The sequence below is a fragment of the Xenopus laevis genome, chromosome 2S, assembly GCF_017654675.1.
Source record: "Xenopus laevis strain J_2021 chromosome 2S, Xenopus_laevis_v10.1, whole genome shotgun sequence".
Lineage (NCBI taxonomy): Eukaryota > Metazoa > Chordata > Amphibia > Anura > Pipidae > Xenopus > Xenopus laevis.
In genome coordinates, this window is record NC_054374.1 from 107,722,706 (window position 1) to 107,738,286 (window position 15,581).

The following is a 15,581-nucleotide window of genomic DNA, read 5'->3' on the forward strand; positions in this document are numbered from 1 at the left end:
TGTCTAGCCCCATGTCAGATTTCAAAATTGAATATAAAAAAATCTGTTAGCTCTTTTGAGAAATGGATTTCAGTGCAGAATTCTTTTGGAGTAGCACTATTAACTGATGCGTTTTGAAAAAAACATGTTTTCCGATGACAGGATTCCTTTAATCTAATGTGAGCCTGTGCGCAGCCACCAAAAATCAGTGAATTCAAAGTATGTGACTTGGTCTAATTCTAAATTTCTTTTGTGATGCCTCAAACTAGCCATTCACATCCATGTAAATCTGCTCATTTGGTGAGTTTACCTCAACTAACATATCTGCGATACCTTGTGGGTCATATTTAGCTCAACTGGAAATTAAGTAGCCTTTTGTATAATTTAAAAAACAAATTTCCCAGTAAAGTGTTGCATGTGACGTATCTTATTAAAAAAAGGTTTAAGCAGTTTCAGTGTATCCAATGTTGCTATAAAACTACTCATTGTCAAAAGAACTAGCAGTAACTGCAAAAGCAATGGATATCATAGCTGTAGTACAGACAAAATAAGTGAGTTGTCATTTGTATAGGATGTAGTCTACTGTACAAATACTGTGTACTCTAGTTAAAATGAGAATATATGCAAGCTGAAATAGCTTCCCAGCAGGAGACAGTGTAGTTATCGTGGTAATATATATAATAGTATACACATCAGTAAGTAAGATGCAGTTTTGCTCCAGTAAATACAAGACTTAATTGTCAAATATTTTAAAATAATTTCCAAAGACTTTTTGTTGCTGGGCCCTTATGAAATACAGAGCTCCTGCCCACCAGAGAGGCCTGCTTAATGAGCCTAATTATCACTTTATTGCATTTAAAGCATCACAGTTCAATAAATATGGGCTATAACGTGAGAAAAGACACTGAAAATTGATTTCTGATCACACAATCATTAAAATTCTTTCTTGAAGGACATTTCTAGGATAAAAATATCCAAGGACAGAAAGTCAAAACCAGGGACTTTGCCTGGAAATTGGGAACACTTTGCACCTAGAAAACCATAGAAAAGCCTATGTAGATCGAAACATACACTTTCTGTCTCAGACGCAGATTATTATAATCCTTTATTTATATAAACCAACATTTTCTGTAGCACTTTACAGTGACGCATGCATACACACTATGATCAGTTTGCATGAGGAGTTAATTGAACTGCTTGGATGTTTTTGAAATGTGGGTGGAAACCCATGCAAGCACATACAAACTCCTTGCAGATATCACTCTGGCTGGAATTGGATCTAGGCCCTATGAGTGCATCACAATTCTGTTCTTTTAGTTGCTATTTCTTTGTTTTACCAATTTCTGTGTATTCTGGAAAGCTGGCAATGTTATACCATCAAACATACTCTGGCAATGGAAATTCCACACAAGTCATTAAAGTAAAACAAAACCATTTATAAAATATGCAGAGTTGTCATGTTGTCCAGGAGATTTGCCAAAAATTACAGGGTCTGTGACAGCACCAGACATGACGTCAGTGGAAGTTAGGTCACGCACATGTGCAAAAACTCGCCTGAAACCACCTAAACCTTTCTGCACATGCACACTTCACTTTGCTGACACCGGATTTGTGCCTGCAAATCTTTATAAATCGCCAGAAATCGGGAGAATGTGTGGGAGTGAAGGGAGACTTGGGGACAGAGCGGAAAATCTGGTAACTCCCCAAAATATCAGGGGAGTTGATAGCTCTGAATGTAGGCATTCTACAGAGGCCTCCCTCTGCCCTCCATAACTGCACTATGCACAACCCAAATACTGCCCTGTTTGCCGGTAATTGTTATTTAATTGCAGTGTGGTTGATTGCCAACATCTCTGGCCACTTGATATCACTTTCCATTCTCTCAGGAGCATGCACTGTTGAAGACAATCTGACCTAATTTCATCTGCACATTCTGCTGGTTGGAGATTGTCTCAAAGAGCAGAGAAAAAGACAAAGTGGTCATATATGACCAACCACACCTCACAACTCTGCAATTTGGCAGTCATAGCAAGCAGGGCAATACTGGGGAATGTGGATAATATGGTACAGGAAGGGCCCTCTGCATGGGACATATAATATATACATGGTTCTCCATGTTTATAAACAGGGTGTAAAAGAAAACATCTTCTCGTCGGCTCATTAACAGCACACATAATTTGCATTCACTCAGATTAAGACAGACAAAGGGTTCTCATATGAAATGGCACAATGCATTACTTTCATGTCCTGTACTGTTTGGACTCTTGCATAATAGCTCTTTTCTCACTGGTTTATATTTAATTGGAAGTTACACAATGACATTGGCAATGAGAATGAGAGTTCCAAAAAGATGCCCATAGGCAATTACTAACTAATTTCCTGTTGGGACCTGTAATCTATTAGCACTGCAGAAAACATCTGACTGATTAAAGTGATTATAAAAGGAAGCCAGATATTTCTGTATATCTGCTCCCACATTAGTGCATGAAAAAATGACTTGACACCCATGGAAACACAGGCGCTACATCTTTAATAAAGTCATTTATCTTGACCTGACCAAGATTATAGAGATCAAGGCTGTCCAACTGGAGGCTTGCGGTGTAAATGGGGCTCCCAAATAATATTTATGGTTCCCAATCTGCTCAAAGGCTCCCTAATTTTCACTGTATGATATTATCATTTTAATTTAGTCCAACCCTCAAACTCTGTATGAGAAATAATTGACCCACTACATGCAGTTGTTAGACAGCACTGAAATAACCCTATACACAGGACAGCAAGCTGTCAAATCAGTCTGGGACAGAGTCAGCAGCTTTAATTTGCCTGTGTATGGCTAGCTTTATTTAGAGCCCTGAGTCCCATATCTACTGACTTTCTCTCTTACTTGGACTTATGCGCTAGTTTGATTTTATTTTTCTAATGTTGTTGGTTTTCATTTGACAGAAATCCCTGTGAAGTTTTTGGGAATATGTGCCCTGACTTAAAAGCATATCCCCCATATGTAATAAAAGGCAATTAATTCCCAGTTGCAGTAACCCATAGCAGCCAATAAGATTGACAGGTGACCAGTGAATTCTACATACTGATTCATTGCTATGGGTTATTGCTCCTGGGCAAACATTTGAGCTCCCTTGAGAGCCATTTGCAAATCATAGATATAATAGTATATAGTTTATGAAGGTGTGTGGCACTGTAATAAATAGCTTATTGGATTTGGATAGTAAATCAGAAATAAACCACAATAAACATTTTCTGGAATATAGTCCACCCCCACCCTATTTAAATATTGCTTTTCCATAAGCAGTTTAGTCTGCAGCCTAGCAATAGTTATAGTTTTTTTAATTTGGATTTCAGAATCAGAAATCTGAATTATTTTATTACACAGAACTATCTATTGAAAGCCAAGTCACAGTACTCTCAGCAGAGATGAATTGAGATCAAATTATTCCTTGGGCAGAGTGATGATGGAGCCCTTTCTCAGAGACACATACATTTTTGGCTTGCTGCTCCATCTCCATGACAGATGCAGCAAGCTAAAAACCTTGGGATCACACTATAATGGGTGCAACTGTGGCTTCTATATGCAGTGAAGCCACCTAGCAATGATAAATCCCTAGGTGGAAGTTTCACTATCAGAATACAGTTACATTTCTAGCAGGTAATAGCTTGACAGTCTCGAGACACAGTAAGTCTCAAATGAATTAAGATTCTCAAAAGTAAGTAGTTATTTTAGGAATATATATTAGAAAGGGTTTCACTTCCACCTACACAGCAACTCCAAATAGAACTTCACCTCACACACAAAGCCACCAAAGCAGACACTTTCTCTATAATTATCTCTTTCATTAACTGCCACCAGAGATCCGATGTATTATTCCAAACTGAATACTTCAAAGATAATTTGAAGTCAATTGGTTTTTTTTTTTTTTGGAAAAACTTTGAATCGAATTCTATCGAATGAGCTATTACTTCGATTCATATGATTCGAATTCGATCGAAACCTGACCTATTCGATCCAAAACGGACCTATTCAGTCAAAAAAAACTTAGATTTAATTTTGGTTGGTCTTTTTGAATTTCAAAGTTTTTCAAATTCGAAATTCGACCCCTGATAAATCTGTCCCTTAATGTACACTTAGGAGGGAATTTACAAAAATGACTGTAAAGTAAAAAGTTGTAAAAATGTATTTGCATCAACTTATTCACAGATCAATTTTCCATCATCTTTCTACCTCTACCAAAATGTTTCAAAAAATGTTGTTTAAAAGCAGGCATGGTTATGTTAGTGTCATATGTTTGACCTTTTTGTGAATTAGTCACACCCACAACATTTTTACAAACAGTTTGCTAACAAAATGTCTCCACTCAATGTCAGGGAAAAATGTTGATAGCTTCATTTGGCTTAAGTCTAATAGTTTTTTTTACTGTGTATACAACACTTTTTAAAATTTACAGACATTACAACAAATCCATAAAGCAATAAGATACCTACTTTGGATTTGGCATGCTTAAAAATTTTCACAATTTGGCAACTGACACTTTAAATTTATTCTGTTACGGGAACACGTGTTTTTTTCAAAACACATCAGTTAATAGTGCTGCTCCAGCAGAATTCTGCACTGAAATCAGATTTCCAAAAGAGCAAACACATTTTTTTATATGTAATTTTTAAATTTGACATGGTGCTAGACATATTGTCAGTTTCCCAGGTGTCCCCAGTCATGTGAATTGTGCTCTGATCAGTCACTCTTTACTGCAAGTTGGAGTAATGTCAAATATACTTGTTGGTTCAGGAATAACATTTTATATAGTCAAGTGAATTATTTGCAGAGTTAATAATGTAATTTATAAATAAAAACTATACCATAAAAATAATGACAGTATCCATTTAAGTAGACACATCCTTAAATCAAAGTATGCTTGGAGTATAAAAACAGAGCTCTTTGGTAATGACTTAATTTCCAATTATTATTACCAATAATGATGAGCGAATCGGTCCCATTTTGCTACACAGAAAAATTTGCGAAACTACGGAAAAAAATCATAAAACAAACTGTAGTAGGTGGCAAAAATTTTTTATGTGTGAATTTTTTACGCAAACACAACAATTTTTTCTCACTCAAAATGCATTCATGTCAATGGTTGTTTTTCTTGTGGTGACTTTTTTGCGCAAATGCATAAAAGTCAATGGGTGTTTTTTCCTATGGCGACTTTTTTGTCTCACCGACTTTTTTGTCCATGCATTAAAATCAATGGGTGTTTTTTCTTATGGGGAAAACTTTTTCTTGTCTTGCAGAGGCAACATTTTTCAATTATTTTGGATATATGCCATTGTTTCACGGAAAAATTGGCAGATGGCGAAGTGAAGAATTTCGCCATTAATCCATGCCTGGCGGAAAAAAATGTGCTCATTGCTAATTACCATAACTAATTTCCTAATAAATTCCAATTAGCCGGTATATAAGCAATGTTCCTTTCAAGTCTAGATTACCACATAATTATTTTCACAAAATTGTGGCTACTTCCTCTTTATGGTCGAAACAGTAATTTAAAATTGATATTTACTGTCATTGTTGCTAAAATCACTTTTATGTAATTGTGTTTTTATTCCAGGAGAAATTTATCAAGCATTAACAATGCCCTTGCCCAGGACAGAACTGATCAATAACGTAATTAAATAAAACAGTCTGTGTTCCGAATAAACATGATAATAATCATTCTAGACATGGAGTAAATGAGAAGTAATGCAGCTATCTCTCTCGTCAAGTCACTATACACTTTCAGAAAGCTGTTTACACATGTTTCATTGAAAAAACTGGCATTGTAATATCTAAGGGTTGGGGCACATGGCCAGGAACAGACTAGGATTTAAAATAGGCCCTGGCATTTCAAGTACAATTTAAACTTAAGTGAAGGGGTAGGTATTGTTGGGAGCTTCATTTGTTCGATTAACTATTCATCATCATTTATTTATATAGAGCCACAAGTTATGCAGTGCTTTACATTAGTTTACAGGGCTGCCATCAGGGGGCACAGGGGGTACAACTGTCCAGGCCTGAAGGGGGGCCTGGCTGTGCTGCACTTTTTGAAAGAGCCGTCTCATAACTGTTTGCTTTTGAATCTGAGCTGAATGCTAAGGATCAATTGCAAACTCACTGAACAGTTATGTCCCATGTGCCCCCCCTTAAAGTTGCTGACTAACTCAGAGTTAGAGAGCTGAAAAGCATGAAGTTGTGGTCTGGCTATTATGTTACACATCCAGTCACTCCAGCCTTTATACATTATATTTTTGGATAACTATCTATATAAGAAAATTTTTTTTATTTTGCACAGGTTATCTACTTATCCGGTTTTTATTTTTACACTGAACTGTTCCTTTAGGGCAGAGACACACAGGAACTTATCACCTATTCTTCAGGCGAATACTCTCCCCGAAAAGCCTTCCAGTCGGCTAGAATCTAAATCGCCGGCGGTATGGCACTCGGAGCACTTTGTTTTCCGAAGTCGTCCAAAGTTGCCTCATGAGGAAACTTCAGGCGACTTTGGAATACAAAGCACTCTGAGTGGCATCCCACTGGCTATTTATTAACCCCCTAATTAAAAAACCCTACCCCACATACACCCCCTCCCTCCTCACCCCCAGCCTGGCTGCTACCCAGACAAATGCCCCTAACTTTTCACTTACCCCTCGGTGCAGATTCAGGGATCGGAGTTCACGGCAGCCATCTTCCGGGTCTTCATGTCTTCTTCTGGTGCTTCGGCAATTTCCATCCATTTCGTCGAATGCGCAGTGGTCAAAACCAGGAAATTGCTCCAACTGCGCATGTGCCGCTGCACGGGTCTCATTCTCACATTACCAAAGACCCGGAAGATGGCTGCCATGAACTGTGATCCCTGAATCTGCACCAAGGGGTAAGTAAAAAGTTAGGGGCATTTGCCCGGGGTAGCAGCTAGGCTGGGGGGGAGGAGGGAGGGGGGTCTATTTGGGGTGGGTAGGGTAGGGGTTTTTTTAATAAGGGGTTTGTTTCTCCTTTAAGGCCCTTGAATGTAAGAGTGAGTAGTTTGAATTTGATTCTGGAGGAGACTGGGAGCCAGTGAAGGGATATGCATAGGGGAGCAGCTAATGTTGAGCGGTGAGATAGATTAATCTCTAGCAGTAGCATTTAGATCAGATTAGAGTTGTGAAAGGCGATTTTGTTGGAATATCTATCTATCTGGAAACGGACAGAAGGAGAGAGGTCAGGAGTAGACAGGTAGAGTTGGGTGTCATTAGCATAAAGGTGATACTGAAGTCCAAACCACTGAATAAGTTTTCCTAGAGAAGTAATATAGAGTGAGAACAGCAGAGAACAGACAGAGCCTTGAAGAACTCCAACAGAGAGAGGGAACATAGTAGAAGTTTAGTTAGAGAAAGCAACATTAAAGGAAAGATCAGAAAGATAAGATGTAAACCATGACAGAGCAGTGTCACTAATGGCAGCAGAGTGTAGAATGTCTAGGAGGAGTGGTGGTCAACTGTGTCAAAGGCTACAGAGAGATCTAGAAGCATGAGTATAAAGGAGTAAGCTTTAGACTTTGCCAGGAGAAGATCATTGGTTACTCTGGTAAGTGCAGTTTCAGTTGAGTGTGTCGGACAGAAGCCAGATTGCAGGGGGTTGAGAAGGGAGTTGTGAGTGAGATGCTGGACCAGGCGTTTGTAAACACGTATTTCCAGCAATTTGGATGTGAATGGAAGAAGGGAAACTGGACGATAATTGGCGGGAGAGCTGGGATCAAAGGAAAGTTTTTTGAGAATACGCGTGATTAGTGCTTGTTTGTAAAAAGATGGAAAAGTACCAGTATAGAGTGAAAGGTTAAGTAGGTGGGTAAGTGCAGGAGAGAGTGTATCAGAGATTGGATAAAGGAGGCAAGAGGGTATGGGGTCAAGGGAGCAAGTTGTGGGCTTTGAGCAGGCTAGAATGTAATTTAGAGGCAGATTTATTGAATATCAAATGTTTTCCACAATTCAAATTTTTTTTACACCCAAACTCACACATTCAAATACTATTTTAGAAAAGACTCAATCAATTCGAGTTTTCGGAACAGAAATTCGATCGATTCAAGTTTTTCCCAGTCATTTTTTCCATGCAAGTTTTTTCAGATTTTTCCATAAACATGCAGACATTTGAAATTCAAGTTTATCCAAGGTAGAAAAACCCTCACACAACTCATTTGATTCTTGATAAATATGCCCCTAAAGCTGGCCATAGACGCAAAGATCCGATCGTACGAATCCTCGATTCGTACGATTTTCGGACTGTGTGTGGAGAGTCCCGAATTTTTAGTCCAACGGAGATCGGTCGTTTGGTCGATCGGCCAGGTTAAAAGATTTCTGTCTTTCTGCATGTATTGCCGATCTGACAATTTTCAGTGGGAGACTGTCACCAGTTTTGTCGGACATAACTTTTGTACAATTGCTGTCAGGGGCAGAACATCGGCTGATCTGTTCTTTTCTACTTTATTTGATCAGAATGGTTAATAGCAGGTCAAGAGATGGGGAAGTCCAATCGTTCGAGGATTCGAGCAATCGGATCTTTCCGTCTATGGCCAGCTGAAGTGTTGTACAGAATGAAGGAGTTCAAAATGGAAGTGAGTGGACTGCAAATAATCTGAAATTGGTGTCAGATGGTATGCTCAGTATAATGAGATATTTTTTTTTCTTTAAAGAAATGACCAAGATCTTGGGCACTTACATTAATGGGTGATGGGTGCAGAGGGGGGCATAGTAGAGAGTTAAAAGTGGTGAACAGTTGTTTGGTTTACTTTAGAGGATAGAGGTGACATTCATTCACACATGCTAGCAGGACTGCCTTATTAAGGGCAGTGGCTGATGGGGAGATTTGTCACCCTCAATAAAAAATACACAACAGTGGGCAACAATTCTCCTGAAAATGCTTCTCCGTTGGAAATAATTGAAATTGTAGGAGGTAAAACCATCAAAGAGGGGAGCAAACAACAACTAGGGGTAGGCAGAAGACAATTTAAGAGGCATATGCCCAGTACCCCCCTATCATTGCGCCCTAGGCAGGTGCCTTTTCTGCCTACCCCTAGTTCCAGCCCTGATCAAAGGCACTTCACTATCTGAAGGTGCCAGAGGTTGGAAACAACTACACTTTCATAAGACAAAAGACAAGTGTTCATCCCCCCAAATTCAAACCTTAATAGCTCTGTGGATATCTAGAGGAGCAAAGCACACACCACACTGTTATTAGCCATTAGCCCCCCGCCCCATTTTCTGCAACCAGACTAGCCCAAATTATTCTATATTTATATAATGTTGCATGTCATGACATCAGTTGCTCATCATTCAGATTAATTCATGGTTAATAGAGCTTGAGAAAGTAAATCGCTGATGGGCAAACATATATGGTGCTTTGTTTTCCGAAGTTGCCTGAAGGTAGAAACTTCAAGCAGCTTCGAAAAATTAAAGAAATAAAGGGGAACTCCACAAAAACATAACTTAAGCCTTTTGAAAAGTAAACATAATTTCAAGCAACTTTGCAATATACATCATTTAAAAAATATGCAGACTTTTCATGATTTTTAATGATTTCTGACAGTTCCCTAAACCTAGCCCCCTTCTCTCCTGCTGATCTCTTTGACTACTTTGCTGAGCTGGCAGACTACTGTTACTTTGTATCAACAGCCATCTGTCCTTAGCCTGCATCCTCCAGACTCCACAATTCCCTGCACACGTGATTTCAATAAGGAAATGAATATCTCAGTGCAATGCATTGTGGGTTATGTAGTTCCTGCATGCTGTCTGTAAGCTGTGGAGAAGTTGTTACAATTTGTAACATCAGTGTTTTAGTCCCCCCTTCCCTGCCAGGATTTCAAATGATGCAGAAGAGAAGAACTGTTAAAGGGTTGGATTTCAGCATAGAAAATGTCATTTATTCATACTTATTGAAGAAACCGATAACTGTGATGGGTATATTAGGGGTTTCTGTGTTATGTGTGCCTCTTTATCAAATTTTGGTTTGGAAGCTGGAGTTTGTCTTTAAAGGAAAACTATACCCCCCAAACAATGTAGGTCTCTATAAAAAGTTATTGCATAAAACAGCTCATATGTAAAATCCTGCTTCATGTAAATAAACCATTTTCATAATAATATACTTTTCTAGTAGTATGTGCCATTGGGTAATCATAAATAGAAAATTGCCATTTTAAAAAATAAGGGCCGCCCCCTGGGATCGTAGGATTCACTGTACTCACAAACATACCAACAAACCATACCGGTTAGGTCACATGAGCCAATTAACAGACAGAGTTGTGTCTTTTGCTTCCTCACTTCTTCCTGTTACAGATAGAGTTGTAGTATTTCTGGTCAGGTGATCTCTGAGACAGCACAGAGACCATCATGAAATGGTGGCTCAAGGCAAGAGATGTAAAAGGGCAATATTTACTTAAATATATATTCCAGTTTGGCAAGATTCTTTAATATGCCACTTAATATGATATGAACTATCTGTTGCTTAAGTGTTCATTTTGGGGGGTATAGTTTTCCTTTAAGTACTGCGTATGTTTTCCCATCAGCTATTTTGTTTCTTGCCAATGGGAGAGCATTTTATTAAAGGCAGCTGTTAGAATTGATACAATAGTTGCTAATATTCCACAGATGCTGCTAAAAAATGAATCAACTAATGTAGCAAATTGTAACAGTTCAGAATCTGCACCTGAATTACTGAGCTGCCAGACTGAAACACCATAAATAGGAACATTAAACATTTAACTTACATTTTTGGAAAAACAGTCAAAAAGTAAAAATGGAAAGTAATAGAAAAAAATATTTATTGAAAAATTATCTGAAAACAACTGAGCTGAAAAAAGTCTTAGAAGGTGAACAACCCCTTTAATGTGGATCTCCACCTCAACACTGTTTTTGCCTAATCAATGACTATAATTCTAAGCACTTTCCAATATACATTGAACATTTCAATGCTTTTAAACTCATTTGCAAATGGAATATCTACTGAAAGCAGTATCTGTCTGGCTGTCAGGCTGTGAAGATCCCACTCTGACAAAGAGCTAGGAGAAACTGTCATATGCATCATCTGCCCAAGTAGCATGTGACACCTTAGTGTGCATTGGCAGCCCCCTCCCCCTCAGTGTCACCCAAGCAATACAAGATTTACCAAAACAGACTATAAATGGAAACACTCATTTGGAACAGGTCCTTAAATTCAGGGAAGTCTAAAAAACACCTCTCTTAAAGCCTCAGGAATCAATATGTTTGCTTGGTTTTGGGTGGCTGCCATCTTCCTATGTTATTATATGTTGTTTTTTCCTGAGGCCAGGCTGTTGTGTGTAGTTATGTATATAATGTATATCTAGCTAGCTGAGATTTTATTCGAAGAGGCGATTAATGATTGCTTGACTACACAGAGACAGAAGATCTTCCTCTGGGGCTTGAAGTCAGTAAGGGAGTCCCAATATTTTGTTGGCTCCCTAGTGTGATGCCCCCGCCTTCACTTCTTGTATTTTTGTACAGGGTATCCCACCTCCTCCTCCTCCTCCCCCAGTTGTCGGTCACACCGCCCTACGAGATGGGGGTTGGGCTGCGGCTGCAGTTAACCCCTGCCGAGAGCAATGTGCCACAGGCAGCAACTTGCAGCAGCGACAGCAGCACGGCCCAGCTCGGACAGGGGGTGTAGAAGAAAGAAGTGGGCACACGGTCACAGCAAACACACCTGGCAGCCAGGGCCTTTACCTTGTCTATGGAACCGGGCAAAAGCCTCTCCAGCAGCCGGCACAGGACCACCCCGTCCTTCAGGGACGTTTGCAGGAAGCCCTCCGGATCGGAGATGGTTTTCTTGGGCGACTCCAGCACCCCGAGAGTTATAAGCCATGTTACGGTTTGCTCTGCAGAATTCATGGCTCGCCAGCCACACGCGTAAAGGCAGAGACTGCAAGAGCGAGGGGGGCAGGGGCAGCCAATGCAGTATCCCTCAAATCCAGCCCCTTCCCCCCTTTGTAGATGGAACTGGTCGCTGTTGCTGCTTTGCTCCCCTTGTAGGTGGACATGAAAGCCAGGCTGCTGCTGCTGATCCCTCCTTCCCCGGGCAGATGCAGATGATGACGCCTCGCTGCTGTAGGAAATGCAGCAGGTCCGCTCCCCCTCCTCCTCCTCCTATTCCTGTCTTCCCCTCACTGCCCCCCTCTTCCTCGCTCTGGCAGCCTGTCAACTAGCTTTTCATTGCACAAGGAGCCTGCAGTGTGGCTGCCACTATCTCTTCTTCAGTAGAGATCTCTGCCACTGCATGGACCCGAGCATCTCCTGGCCTATTCCACATGCAACACACAATGGGTAATGAAACATGTCACATATATATATATATATATATATATATATATATATATATATATATATATATATATATATATATATATATATATATATACACACACACACACACATATATGGCAGCTAATATGGTTCGTGCCACCATCTGCCACCATTTACAATGCTAGTTGCTGTGCCTGTTGCATATTCTGCCTCAAAAAAGGGGTTGTACATAAATATTCCAGTCCAATGTCAATTGATGAGTTTATGCAGACTTTCTTGGAGGAAATGCTGATATACAGTATCCAGTAGCTTGTTGCCTGTACTGATTTATATATGAAGCACATACCAATAGGGCTGTCAATTGGATTTTTCCTTTAGAACCATGCTTACTACTACTTGCAAAGAAATGACTCCAATTCATGTTTGTAGCTATGGGGTATAAATGGACACATGCAATTTACAGCGTGCTGATTGTACATCAAAAGTCCTGGTGGGACTTAATGGCTTTTGTACTCAAGGTTAACTACTGGATCATAAATAAGCTCTCCTGAGCTTAGGCCACATATGTTGTGATTGTGGGCTCCTGAGCTTCCTGTTACCATGGCAACAGCAAGTGACAGATTGGAAGGCCTTATAAAAAAAAAAAAACAGTCTGGGTTATATCAGATATCAGTTAATCATTGGCTTCGTCGACAAAGCTGGAAAAGATTTCTGAAATAACACCCAAAATATGTAATGGATTTCTGCCAATAATAGCATATACAATATACAGGTATTGGACCTGTTATCCGGAATGCTTGGGACCTGGGGTTTTCCAGATAATAGATCTGTCCGTAATTTGGATATTTTAAGTCTACTAGAAAATCATTTAAACATTAAACAAACCCAAAAGCCTGGTTTTGCTTCTGATAAGGATTGATTATATCTTAGTTTGGATGAAGTACAAGGTACTGTTTTATTATTACAGAGAAAAAGGAAATAATTTTTGCATTATTTGGCTAAAATGGAGTCTATGGGAGACTGCCTTTCCTTATTTTGGAGCTTTCTGGATAATATGTTTCTGGATAATAGATCCCATACCTGTACAATGGTTACAATGCTGTTACTAGTCTACGTATTACGATGTCACACAGCCAAAAAAAGCACTGTGCATAGGGTGACTTTTTTGCTCCCAATTGTTGCTCACCCTTTGTGATCTTCTCTTGTGGGGAAGCTGAGTCTGAATATTAATGCTATCTATGCTTTGTAATAACCGAAATATCAGCACATATTTATAGCATAAGAAAATATATAACCTGTGTATATTGCTTTATTGAGGACAGCCATGCCATTCCTGGATTGTTTAACTAAATCATTATAATAACACCACATACATTTTTTTTGTAGCAAATGGTATTAGGGCAAAGCAATTAAAATTTCATTGAAATTAATGACAACCAAATGGCTGTTTTAGTGGTCTGAACTTACATGGCTAAGGTATTAAAATTCACATAATTTAGCAATAGCTGCATTTTCGAATTTAATTTTTTTTTAATGTGGACCATGTCTGTACTGGCATTAAAAATGGGCCCTGGCATTTGAATTACACAGAGGACAAAACAGCCCCCAACCGGCTTGATAAATAAATATGGCATCTTACAGCAGCCCCTCTGGCATTTTCCAGAACCCTCATAGGGATGTAGCGAACGTCGGAAAAAAAGTTCGCGAACATATTCGCGAACTTGCGCAAAAACGCGAGCGGTTCGCGAACGGTTCGCGAACCCCATAGACTTCAATGGGAAGGCGAACTTTAACATCTAAAAAAAAAATTTCTGGCCAGAAAAATGATTTTAAAGTTGTTTAAAGGGTGCAACGACCTGGACAGTGGCATGCCAGAGGGGGATCAAGGGCAAAAATGTATCTGAAAAATCTGCCTGTGTGTGCTTGGAAGAGATAGTGTAGGGGGAGAGCTGTTAGTGATTTCAGGGACAGATGATAGTAAATTTGCTGGCTAGTAATCTGCTTGATACTGCTCTGTATTGGAGGGACAGAAGTCTGCAGGGATTTGAGGGACATTTTATCTTAGGTAGCTTTGCTGGCTAGTAATCTACTGTTCTCTTTAAACAACTGCCATACGTTGACCTTGTAGGCATTGTTTGCCCAGTTTTTTGGACGCAGCCACTGAAGCACAGTTGCCAGAAAAAATATGCCATATAAATGCTGAAAATAGTCATTTTTCGCCATACGTTGACCTTGTAGACATTGTTTGCCCATTTTTTTGGTTGCAGCCACTGAAGCACAGTTGCCAGAAAAAATATGCCATATAAATGCTGAAAATAGTCATTTTTCGCCATACGTTGACCTTGTAGACATTGTTTGCCCAGTTTTTTTGGTTGCAGCCACTGAAGCACAGTTGCCAGAAAAAATATGCCATATAAATGCTGAAAATAGTCATTTTTTGCCATATACGTTGAGTCAACGTATGGCAAAAAATGACTATTTTCAGCATTTATATGGCATATTTTTTCTGGCCTCTGTGCTTCAGTGGCTGCGGCCAAAAAAAACTGGGCAAACAATGCCTACAAGGTCAACGTATACACTACTACAGCGGTGGATACGGATTACGTAAAATATATTATGGCTGCTTGAAAAAAGTCACTCCGGTGTTTTTTCTGGAGACGGTAATATTATGGATATTTAGACAGAATGTGAACAAGGTCACACAGCTAGATGGCGGGTTGAAGAAAACACTGTGCAAATAATGCCTACAAGGTCAACGTATACACTACTACAGCGGTGGATACGGATTACGTAAAATATATGAATGCTGCTTGAAAAAAGTCACTCCGGTGTTTTTTCTGGAGACGGTAATATTATGGATATTTAGACAGAATGTGAACAAGGTCACACAGCTAGATGGCGGGTTGAAGAAAACAGTGTGCAAATAATGCCTACAGGGCAAATAATGCCTAAAAGGTCAACTTATACACTACTACAGCGGTAGTAAAATAAAAAAAAGTAAAATAAAAAAAAAATGAATATTAAAAAAAAAAAATTAAAGTTGGTGCTGCTGAACTACTAGGAGCAGCAGATTAGCACACCAGTCCCACTCCCCAACACTGCTAGACTAATAGCACTGGGCTCTTATAGTAGTAGTAGTAGTAGTAGTAAAACAACAAAAAAATAAATAAAAGCAGTCCTTACAAGGACTACTGTTATTGCAGCAGTCAGCAGATGAGATCAGAAGCAGGACAGCTGCCCACTGCAGCTACATACAGAGCACTGCAGTAGAAGGTAGA

The 15,581-nt window shown here is 39.4% G+C and overlaps 1 protein-coding gene across 10 annotated transcripts in view; it reads right to left on the reverse strand.

Annotated features, from left to right (window-relative positions):
• Positions 1 to 12,297, reverse strand: part of arhgef7.S (Rho guanine nucleotide exchange factor 7 S homeolog) — a 95,031-nt gene extending 82,734 nt beyond the window's left edge. For 4 of the 10 annotated variants that reach the window (XM_041583129.1, XM_041583127.1, XM_041583130.1 and 1 more), the window contains exon 1: positions 11,728 to 12,294. In XM_041583129.1, coding sequence (XP_041439063.1) covers positions 11,728 to 11,892 — 165 coding nt within the window. In that variant the 5' untranslated portion in view covers positions 11,893 to 12,294. Of the gene's footprint in view, positions 1 to 11,707 lie in introns of all 10 variants that reach the window. The other 6 variants (XM_041583125.1, XM_041583128.1, XM_041583126.1 and 3 more) reach the window with 6 other exon arrangements.
• Between the last annotated feature and the right edge of the window lie 3,284 nt (positions 12,298 to 15,581).